Raw genomic sequence first — 11,824 nt, forward strand, 5'->3', positions numbered from 1 at the left:
CATATGATCTAGTTGCAGCCATTGTTTCCTTTTCTGCAATGTCCAGGTAGTGTACTCTGAACTTGCAAACTATGCTTCCAACGGTGTCTCTAGGAACATTCAGCGCCTTCACTATCTTTTGGTATCCTGTTCCTTGTTTGTGAAGGGCGATGATCTCTTAACTTTTTTGACCATTCTTTTGACTTAGCCATATTTCTAACACGCAGTCCAACACGACACTCAACAAACCCCTAGTTCAGGTATTTCGTGTGTTCCAGCTCAAGCACCCCTGGTGCAACTAATAAAGCCTGTTATTCGTTGCATCAGGTGTGCTGGAGACAACACCTGTTTAGCATATTTGTGCTGTTGAGAATGATTCTATTATAATTTTGAGACTGGAGAAGTCATTACAAGTTGCATTTTCAGGTGAATTTGGGAACAACTTGATGCATTTTTTGTGTTTAGCTATTTCACTTGCTTTTGTTTAATTTGTTCATTGCAAGTGTGAGAGTGAGTCTGGTAGAGCGTGACCTGATGTTCTGGTAACGCTCTACCAGAAGGCCGCATTGTGAACAGACCATTGTGGTCTTTTATGATGCTTCATGCTTTTCTAAAGCATCGCGTGAGGTCAATGCCTTGCACAGAGAGAAGATGGCATCCGATGACATGCACGGCTGACTTGTTTGTTTCTGTACACTTATAACTGAAAAAAAGCCAGTCAGCAGGATGAGTAAAAGGTGGATTCCAGGTTATCATTCACTTGCTTAACAATCTTTTACAGAGAAAACTTAACATGTGGCAGGAAAAACATTTCAATAACAGACCATAGACTGTATAAATGGACTTAAACATTATTTTAACAAACTGAAATGCAATATATTTACTATATTTTGAAAGCAGTTAGCAAATGTAGAATGCTAACATTTGCTATTTTGCACTAAATTGTAGTTCAGAATAAAATATACAATGTTAAATATGCGAAATATGCGATTGATACTGATGGCTCAACAACGTCATGCCAGGAAGCTGCCTAGACCACCCTGTTTGTTGTAAAGTGATTTACGATGACCCAGAAATAACAATAGCTTGTGGAACGCATGCCTGAACGTTTCACATCTACACAGAGGAAGTGGCGAGCAGACCATGTACAAGTGAGGCGTGTGTCAGTCAGCAGCAGGAAAGGATGAAGGTCGCTGTGTTCTGTCTCAGCCTTTGTAAGTAGCATGTTTTCCTCTCTGTGCTTTGACTTAACAGTAGATCTCACAAGAAGTTTTATTGGTTAAAACTCATCAGATAAAAAGAAATGTCCTGAATCTTCTCTTCTCTCTCTGCTGTGTGTTTTTTTTCAGGTGTGTTTCATTCACGTACCTCATCTGATACCAGAGAAGAAGGTAACCAGCTCGTTACATACGGTCGTTTTTGTGTGATTTTGTATGTTCTACTAAAATAAAGAACTATAATAAAGGACAGTAAAAGGAAGCCAGAGTCACAAACCTTTGACATTGAGTTGTTTAAGAAGAGGCCACAGCAGGAAACTGTGGCTTCTATATCCTTCAAAGTAGAGAGTGACATGAGTGACTCTGTGAGATGCAGCTTTATCTTGTTTTAGTTTCTATTATTATGGTTTAGCTCTCACGGCAGCTTCTTATATGTCTGGTCTTCGTGGTTCCACTTTCACAAATGTGCTTCTTTTCCTGTTAATTATATTTATTTTTATTTCTAATATTGTTGAGCTTTGTACTGTTGGTTAGACAAAAGAAGCATTGTGAAGGTGTCATTTCAGGCTCTGGGTAACTGTGACGGCATTTCTCACTATTTTCAGAATTACGAAAATCGATTAATGTAGAAAATAATCAGCAGATTAATGTCATGGTTTTGGGTTTTCTTGTCTTATTTTCTTTTTCAATGCCTTTTCCCCTGTTTAGTTTTGTTTATTCTTATGTCTATTTTCATGTTCAGCTTATTTCCATTATCACCATTTCTGTTTCTTTCCCTCAGTTCTTCGTCCTGTGTCTTAGTTCATTCAAACAGCTTCTCTGTTTTCGTTCTGTGTCTTAGTTCTTAGATCTGTTTAATACTTTGTTGTTTCCTGTTTAGATTTTACATCTATTCTGTTTTCTGTTTCCTTCATCCTGGTCAGTTGTCGTTTGTCTTCTTGTCGGTATGTCTTGTCCATGTCTTCATCTGTTTCGGTATTTTAATAGTAGTAGCCCCCTACGTTCACTGCCTGTCTGTATCAAGTAAAATTTTTGTCTGAATGCTATGTCGATTTACTCACTGTGTTTCAGTGTCGTGCTTTGTTTCCTGTTTTGTTTTGTAGTTGTCTGTGACTAGTTTTGATTCCCGTTCTGTTTCATTACCTTGATGTCTTACACCTGTTCTGCTTTCCTGCCCCGCTCGTTTGCTGTTGTATTGTCATGCGTTATGTTGTCTGTAACTCTGTCGGATCTTTTGTTGGCTGTATCTGTGCCTCACTTCAGCCCGCTGAAGTTTTGATTATTGTTTCCGTTCTGAACCCTGGGATTTATTTTTCGTCTCAGCGTTTGGATTTTCTGTTTCTGGATATTACTTTTTGGTTACCTTGACTCTGCCACACTTGTTACGTTTTTGTTTCAGTACTCATTCTGCCGGCTCTGTGTCTTGCATTTGGGCCATGTTCCTGTCTGCACTTGGCGTAAAACCCTGACAATTAATCCATAATGAAAATAATATAATATAATAAGTTAGCTAAAAATGAGCTCCACCTCAACAATTACAGCAGTAAAATCCTGCTTTCTGTTTCTGCAATACTTTTACGTTTAATACTTTCAGTACATTTTCCTGATATACTTACATACTTTTACTTTTACAGGACTTTTACTTGTAACAGAGTATTTTTACAGTGTGGTATTAGTACTTTTGCTTAAGTAAAGGATCTGAATACTTTGTCCATGACCGAAACCCACTTGAATTATTATTGAAAGGGCAACCTGTTTATAATAACATTATTTAATAAATTGTAAAGAAGGTGACGAGCTTGCTGAGCATCCACACATCAGGCAAGTGCTCCTGTTTGTTCACGTCTACAAAGTCTTCTGTTTGCTTAAGTAGCATATAAAAGTCTCACTTTGGCATCATGTGTCTGTTTCTTGCAGCCGCTCTGAGCGTCCTTCCCAACAGATCCCAGTTCTTTCAGTACGAGTCTGTCTCTCTGAGCTGTGGTCAGCAAGGAATCTCTTCTGAGTGGAGCGTTAAGAGGAACACATCGAAAGATATAAATGAAGAGTGTTTCAAATTCTGGGGAAGAAAATATGAATCCCACTGCTTCATCGCTGACCTTTACCCATCAGACACTGGAGTGTACTGGTGTGAGTTTGCAGCAGGAGAGCGCAGTGAAGCCGTCAGCATCACAGTGACTCGTGGGTTTAAACATTTACCTCCATACGACCTTTTGTGAGCGACACAAAATGGTTGCTGGCCTCCATAACTACGGAGGCTTACTGTTTCTAATTCTCAAAAGCAGGGGGCATCTAGTTTAAGAAGGAAATAAAAAACCGCAGCATATGTTCGATGACAAAAAACTTCTTGTGGTGAAACAGACTGTCCTCTCTCAGTAGCAAAGGTAGACAGAGCATGATGTTGTTATGAGGCCACATAATGTTTTGACTTGAGTTGTCAAATTATTTTATGGATACCACACTCTACCTTTACTATTTCTTCTGTTTGTATGTCCCACAGTGTGTGCTGTATCAAATGATCGGAGTCAAACAATGCCTCGTACTGGCAAAAAAACAATGTTATAAATGATCATGTGTAGACTCCTTAAAGCTTTGTGAGCTTAAAACGTCCTTCCTTGTTTCTGTCTGTCCCTGAGGTGGCTTTGTGATCCTGGAGATTCCTGTCCTTCCTGTGATGGAGGGTGACGATGTGACTCTGAGCTGCAGAAACAAGATACATCCCTCCAGTCTCACAGCTGATTTCTATAAAGATGGACTTCTCATCAGGAGCAGCTCTACAGGAAACATGACCATCCACAGTGTCTCCGAATCTGATGAAGGATTCTACAAGTGCAAAGTCTCTGGAGATGAATCACCAGACAGCTGGCTGACTGTCAGAGGTGAGATAATAAGTTTCATCTGCTAATAACAAACTGCTTTATTTTCCAACTGAGGCCCATAAATTGAAAAGTTATTTCAGGGGGTGTAATGTGCAGCAAAACATGCAAAATATTTAACAAATTATATCACCTCGGCTTAGCTTGCTGACTATTTTCTGATTTGGGGGCACAGTCATCTACAACTGAACATTTAAATTAACCTTAATTTAGTATATAGTATAGAGCCGATAAATAGGCTTGCCTTCCATCCATCCATCTTCAACCAATTATCTGGGGTCAGGATGAAGGAGCAGCAGCATCAGCAGAAGACCCCAAACCTCCATTTCCCAAGTCACATTAACCAGCTCTGACGGGGGAATCCTGAGGAATTCCCAGACCTATTCCTATTGTGGAAATTTAATCTCTCAACCTAGTCTTGGGTCTTCCCCATGGCCTCGCCCCAGCTCGACATGCCAGGGAACACCTCCCAAGGGAGGAGCCCAGGGTCCATCCTTACCAGATACCCAAAATACTTCACTAGATACTTTTGAAACAAAGGAGCAGCGACTTCGCAGTGACTTCCACCAGAGAAATTATCAGCCTCCAGCTCTGCCTCTACCAGAGAGGGTGTGTAAGTGGGATTCCTTCCAAGTGTTCCTTCCATCGCCCAATTACTCCCTCAGGAGAGTTCAAAAAAGTCCCACCCTTACTGTAAACAGCTTGGATAGTTCCGCGTTTCCCCCTCCTGAGGTAGCAGACAGTTTTCCAGTAGCCCCTTGGTGCAAACCGAAAGTCCTTCTCCACGGCTTCTCCGAACCTCTCCCACATGAGCTGTTTTACCTCTTTCACGGCAGAGGCTGCAGCCCTTTGGGTCCATTGGTGCCTTGCAACCACCTCCGGACTCCTCTTTCATTCGGACAGTTTCCCTGACCATCGTTGTCAACCACGATGTTTGAGGGTTAATGCCCTTTGAGGAAGCTGTGGGCTCAAGGTCTTACCTAGAGACTACAGCTGCTTGCTGCAGCTTCATCAATAGAAGCTTTGAACATTGCCCACTCAGGTTCAATGCCCCCAACCTCCAAAGAAATGCCAGAAAAGCTTAGCTGGAGGTGTGTTGAAGATCTCCCAGACAGGGGCCTCTACCAAAAGTGTCCAGTTCACATGTGTATATGCATATTGAATAGTCCCCCCCAATCAGTAGGTGTAGGAAGGCAAACCTCTCGTCCAACTCCAACGTAGCGGCGCTCAGCCGGGCACTTATGGAGTATGGAGGTGGTTGGATCGGTCAGAAACTGAACTATTACCCATAAGTTTGTTTCCTGTGTGAAACAAAAAGTCAATACTCAACTAACAGAACTCTAAGGGAAGAAAGTAACAGTATTTTAAACCAAACTGCAATGTTTTCCTAAACCTAACCAAGTACTTTGGGTGCCTAAACCTAACCAAAGATGTTACATGACATTAACAACTGAACTTTGCATACGTATTATTTCTAACTTGACTACGGAGCCCTACATGTCGAAAAATAATGCTAAAAGGGTACACGGGGCATTAAAACGTGACACCAAGGTTTCTTGACCAAGTTTCCACACGTGACAAGTTGAGAGTCAGAATGTGTTGGTAAAAATCAGCTGGCATAATGAGCTTTACTTTTATACTATTGCTAAAAATGGCAGCAGCCTCTTGGATTGATTTCATTTAATTTCATGGACACATTTGATTAGTTTTTAATGTCCCTGCAGTGTCAGAGCCAGCAGCTCCTGTAATGCCTGTCTGCAGACTGATTCATCATGTAGTTGTAGGGACTCCTTACCTGCTGTCCACCATCGTACTGGGACTCATATACAGAGACAACAGAAGAGGTGAGAACGAACTCTGCTGATTTTGTTTGGGTGGCTGTTTCTGTTTTGTTCATTCTTCTTCTGCTCCGTGTTTCTTCTTCTAGTAGCACTTCAGGTGATTGCAGAGGACAGAGGCCATCATGTCGTCATGGAGGTGGAATAGATTACAAGACCACAGATTTTGTATATTATAATGTTGTTATGTGTCTGTACTTTTTAACATGCATCTTTTTCATTTGGTGCTCATAAAAGAACAAAGGTTTTTTCATGGAAGTTAGTTCCCTGAGACAAAATGAGTGGCAGGCAAGGCAGGAGGGATGCTGAGTGCCCGGGGCAGAAAACAAGTTTTGGACCCAATTGCAGAACACTAAAAGCAAAATTATATGAGATGGTTTTTTAATATGATTTGGCGCCCCGACCTTTCATACTTTATCGCTGATAAATAAACCGTAAATAAGGACAGCTGCACATGTGCATTTGTAATGATTAAAAAACTAGCAAGTTGCCAGCTTTGGTAACACAGTCAAACATCAGCAATGGCAACAACAAAAGACAGCAATATTAGTTACTAGTCTAACTGTGTACACAGAAAAAGGGCCAGCTCTGTCTCTGTCTCCCACTAACGTCCGGGAGCTTCTTGCCTTGGTCACTCTCTTTAACTCTTCTTAGCTTCCTCTGTCAATGTCCTTTTCTGGTTATTTTAGTTTATTTTATTTATCTTTTTTCTTTTAACTGTAAGTTTAATTTCATAACTTTCTTCCTGCTGTTACCTTGTATGTTATTTTGTTTGCTATGTTTTATTTAGTTTGCTCTTGTGAAAGCACTTTGTAACATTGTTTTGAAAAGTATTCTATAAATAAAGATTATTACATATTATTACATTATTATGTGAAAATTACAAACTTTACAACTGAAGGTTGCAATAAAATGCAAATATCCAGAGTGACAGGCACGTGAAAAACATATATCCAAAAACTCATGGATCATAAACAAACGGCGGGGGTTCAGGCAGACATACAGGTCACAGACGTCACACGACGGACTGACAAAGACTACAGTGAACAACCGGACAATATATACTGACAAACGCACACACAAGCAGGTAGGTAAATGACAGCAGGTGAGACCCATTAAGAATACAACAGGAAACAGAGCAAGACATGAATACCCAACACGGAAAATTAAGACAGGAAACTGGCACACTGACTGAACCCTGACAACTGTATTTACATAGCACATTTGATTACAGGTTGACCCAGTATTGCTGTAAAGTGCACACAGCAACAAGTGATATAAAATTATAATAAATAACATAGTACTAACATTAACAACCACTCACCATCCAAAAGACAAACTGCGCAGCCATCCCACAGAAATGTTGAATGAATCAACTAGTCTATGATGTCTGGCAATATATACAGCCCTCTGATCACACATACAAAATTACTAACCATAAGCCTGAAAAAACAGAAAAGTTGTCAGTTCACACTAATGTTTTGCTTATCTAGAATATATTCTATGTTCAGATGTTGCTCAGAAAAGTTTATTTATTTGTTTGCCTCTCTTCACCACTCATTTTCCTCAAGTCACATCTTTTAAAAAAGAAACTTTGTCCTGTTGTGTGCCTCCCTCTAGTGTTGAAAACTGGCTGAACAACCTAAACTACAGTAGCTGTAATGATGAATGATGTTTTAAACCTGCAGCCCAGAGTTTACATGAATGCTAGAAAATAAACCAAGTAGGGATTTTGCACAGGAGCCTTTGGGCTGTAAATTCTTAGTGAGAAAAAAAGCCAGAACCTGTTCGGTCCTGTCTATGAAAGATACTTCTCTAGTACTTTCACTGTAAAACACTGTGGTAACCGCAAGCAGGCTGGTGGAGACGCAGTTAAAATCACAAATCACATCTTGTGTTAGATCAGGTGATGTCCGGCAGCATATGTGAGATGGTGCTCCACATGTGTTAAATTCACATTTGAGGATCATAAAGTTCCTAAAGTCACAGCAGCAGGCAGCTGTTCTCATAAATAAAGTTAAACTCTGATAAACCATCAGTACACTGATACACTGATCCATACTAATGGCTTAATAATGTCATGGCAGGCAGCTTTATGGACTGTGCTACATCGCCTGTAAAGATATACAGTGACCCAGAAATAATAATAGCTTGTATAACAAATGCCTCAACATTCTCACCTACACCGAGGAAGTGGCACAACAGACCACTATGCTGCCTTCAAATGGGCAGAAGAGTCAATATGAACGCCCCCCTCTTGTGGTACTCACATTCTTGTAAGTGGAAATCTTCTTGAAGTTCTGTGAACACGATCACACATGTCATAACCACAAACTCACAAGTTCCATTTGAAAGCAGCATCAGTCAGACGTGTGTCAGTCAGCAGTGAGGAAGGATGAAGGTCGCTGTGTTATTTCTCAGCCTTTGTGAGTAGCATGTTTTCCTCTCTGTGCTTTGACTTAACAGTAGATCTCACAAGAAGTTTTATTGGCTCAAACTCAACAAGTATAAAGCACCGTCCTGAATCTTCTCCTCTCCCTCTGCGGTGTGTTTTTCAGGTGTGTTTCATACTCGTGCCTCATCTGACACCAGGAAAGGTAACCAGGTCTTTATGCATGGTTGTCTTTAACTAGTTTTTAAAGGCTCAAGTAAAATAAAAAAAACTTTATTTTTAATTCAGGTTTTCAGTGGGGTAGAGGAGGCCAAAGTCACAACCTTTGACATTTGAGGTGTTAAAGAATAAGAGATTAAGAAAGAAGCTTTGGCCTCTACAGCTTTATCATTACAAGTTTTTAGTTTATCATATTGTCTTTGGTCTTTGACTGTGGGCAACATCTGAAGCTTGTTCTGTACAACATGTACTGTAGCCCCTGCGACTTCTTTGGTTTCAACTTTATAGCACAGCATTGTAGACAGGTGGCGAGCACTCATAAATTAATGTTAATTAAACTCAACGAAAAATCTTCACAGCTTCCAAATGACAACACTGAATGTAGTTTTTCAAATGCATAGATCATAATTATAATCACTTAATTCAGATTTCAACAACAAGAAGAAGACATAATTTATTAATCCTATCCCACATCTACAAACCTTAGTTGTCAAAGGGTTGTACCGTTCTACGTTTAAGCATTTGATAACAGGAAGAACAATTTTCAGTAGTTAGACCTGACAAGTTTAGCACTTCATAGGAATCACAGATGAGAGGAACTTGAGTTGCTTTCTAAATATAGGCTATTGGCTTTTACACGTTCTTAGAGAATATAAGCTACACGAATGGCATTAGATTATTGACAAGATAAATACGGAGTGACATTTGTACATAATGGCATTTCAGACGATGGCCTGTAATACTTATTTTTATTTTGTCCACTTGGAGGAGCTCGGGTTACATGAGGATAGCTCTGATTAATCCTAAAACAATCTTTGCTCAGGAGCTGGGGAATTCAGTTATTTTAACCTTAATTTTGAGCTGGAAAATAATAGAGTATAGGATGACATTTCTTTATCATATCCTTTCTAAAGGAATTGTGTGAGAAAGTATTGTGAACAAGCATTGGTTACACATAAAATGAAGGAATGTCATTAACCTTGCTGAAAATTAAAACACTGCAAAAGTAACTTATTTAGATTCTTTTCAGCAATAATATCAACAACAGATAGCAACAACATGGTAACATAACTACTCAAATAGAGGCAAATGTAATCAAGTAACTAAAAGATTATTTAATTAAACAAGGTAATGCTTTGAGTCTTGGGAGACTGAAGTCTTTGTTTACACAAAGAAGTTCAGGGCTGTCCCTGGTGTCCTGGAGTTTCTCCAATTTGCATCTGGCTGTGAAAGGGAGTATCTCCTTTGATGTGAGGTAATCAAACGCAGAGGAAGGTCAGTTGCCACGGTTACATGTTTGGGGGGGCAGTTTAGGGTTTCCTGCCCTTTCTTTAAGACACTTTTTTTTAACACCATCTAAACCAAATAAGTTTAGCTTGGTCTCATCAGACCACAGGACATTGTTCCAGTAATCCATGTCCCTAAACTGTTTGTAGGCTTTCTTTTGCATCCTCTTTAGAAGAGGCTTCCTTCCTGGACGATAGCTATGCAGACCAATTTGATGCAGTGTGCAGCGTATGGTCTGAGCACTGACAGGCTGGCCCTCCCACCCCTTCAACCTCTGCAGCAATGCTGGCAGGACTCATACGTCTATTTCCCAAAGACAACCTCTGGATATGAGGCTGAGCACAAGCACTCAACTTCTTTGGTCAACAATGGCGAGGCCTGTTCTGAGTGGATCCTGTCCTGTTGAACCACTGTTTGGTCTTGGCCTCCATGCTGCAGCTCAGTTTCAGGGTCTTGGTAATCTTCTTATATTCTAGGTCATCTTTATGTAGAGCAACAATTATTTTTTTCAGATCCTCAGAGAGTTCTTTGCCATGAGGTGCCACATTAAACTTCCAGTGACCAGTATGAGGGAGTGTGAGAGCAACCATGAAAAACCATGAAATAAATCTAAATGTTCAAGTGATGTTCACTAGGCCTACCGTGTGTGAGATGGTGTTCCCATGTGTTAAATTCACATTTTAGGGTCACATAGCTCCCAAAGATACAAAATTCTGCATGTGAAGCAGAAGTCCTGGCATCCCCAGATACAAACCCTCCCAAACTGTGTAGGCAATCTTTTAAGATGAACTCTTACTCTGTGTTAGAAACACAGCTATTTTCTGTTTTGACTTATTCAAAATTGCACAGTGCTGCAGACGTATAAAATGTATGTCAGGCCTGAAAGCTTGAGTAAAGGTTCGGAATCAGACTCAGAAACACCTTTATTACCAAATATTTTCTATACATACCAGGACAACGATAGACATAAACCTATACTAATAAAATAATAATGTTGTTAAATAATATTTTTTATAATTTCCTCAAACATAGTTTCACGCGATCAAGCTCAACATCTTTCACCAATAGTGACAGAACTGCCCATCCGTCCCTATAACCTCTTTTAGCTCCTAGCGTTGGTTTTTTGACCCATGCCTCAACAATGACACATCTACACCGAGGAAGTGGTGAGCAGACCATTATGCTGCCTTGAAATGGGGTCATGTTTACCGTCAACACGCCCCCTGAAAAGTTCCGTGAACATGACCACACATGTCATAACCACAAACTCACAAGTTCCATTTGAAGGCAGCATCAGTCAGACGTGTGTCAGTCAGCAGCGAGGAAGGATGAAGGTCGCTGTGTTATTTCTCAGCCTTTGTGAGAAGCATGTTTTCCTCTCTGTGCCTTGACTTAACAGTAGATCTCACAAGAAGTTTTATTGGCTCAATCTCAGCAAGTCTAAAATAACGTCCTGAATCTTCTCTTCTCTCTCTGCTGTGTGTTTTTCATCTGACACCAGAAAAGGTAAACAGGTCTTTATGCATGGTTGTCTTTAACTGTTTTGGCTCAAGTAAAATAAAAAAACTTTATTTTAAATTCAGGTTTTCAGTGGGGTAGAGGAGGCCAAAGTCACAAACCTCTGACAATTGAGGTGTTAAAGAACAAGAGATTAAGAAAGAAGCTGTGGTCTCCACGGCTTTATCATTACAAGTTTTAGTTATCATATTGTCTTTGTAAGTTGCAGAAAAGATGTTGATCTTTCAAAGCTATAATTGGTGTTTGCTAAAAAAAATTTTAGTTTAGGAGCTATGCCCTTCCAAATTGAAGGGTTTTACAGCTTTTAGCAGACTTTTCCAGTTTTTTATTTATCTCTATAAGCACAAAAAAGGCACCAAAATGTAGCCACATGCCTTTTCTCCCTAAAAATGTCAAAATCCTGGTCAGTGGATGTTTAGTTTTTTATCTCTGATCCTTAATTGATTGGAAAGTCTCAGTCATCTCCCATTCCCTCTCTGTTGTAGCTGCAGGCTGAGG

General features: G+C 40.0%; 1 protein-coding gene across 1 annotated transcript; it reads left to right on the forward strand.

Annotated features, from left to right (window-relative positions):
• Positions 1–1,162: 1,162 nt before the first annotated feature.
• On the forward strand, positions 1,163–6,701 carry LOC123965136 (Fc receptor-like B). The gene is made up of 6 exons (XM_046041700.1): positions 1,163–1,193; positions 1,329–1,370; positions 3,114–3,377; positions 3,833–4,075; positions 5,797–5,916; positions 6,000–6,701. The coding sequence occupies exons 1-6, from the start codon at positions 1,163–1,165 to the stop codon at positions 6,056–6,058; spliced, it is 759 nt and encodes a 252-aa protein (XP_045897656.1). The 3' UTR covers positions 6,059–6,701.
• The last annotated feature ends 5,123 nt before the right edge of the window (positions 6,702–11,824 follow it).

This window comes from Micropterus dolomieu, unplaced genomic scaffold, assembly GCF_021292245.1.
Source record: "Micropterus dolomieu isolate WLL.071019.BEF.003 ecotype Adirondacks unplaced genomic scaffold, ASM2129224v1 contig_8739, whole genome shotgun sequence".
Taxonomy (NCBI): Eukaryota; Metazoa; Chordata; class Actinopteri; order Centrarchiformes; family Centrarchidae; genus Micropterus; species Micropterus dolomieu.

Excerpts from the sequence above, each read along its gene's own strand:
- LOC123965136 (XM_046041700.1), top strand. The coding sequence starts at position 1,163 with ATGAAGGTCGCTGTGTTCTGTCTCAGCCTTT. Across the intron at positions 3,378-3,832 it reads CGTCAGCATCACAGTGACTC|GTGGCTTTGTGATCCTGGAG; the intron begins GTGGGTTTAAAC and ends TCTGTCCCTGAG. Across the intron at positions 4,076-5,796 it reads CAGCTGGCTGACTGTCAGAG|TGTCAGAGCCAGCAGCTCCT; the intron begins GTGAGATAATAA and ends ATGTCCCTGCAG.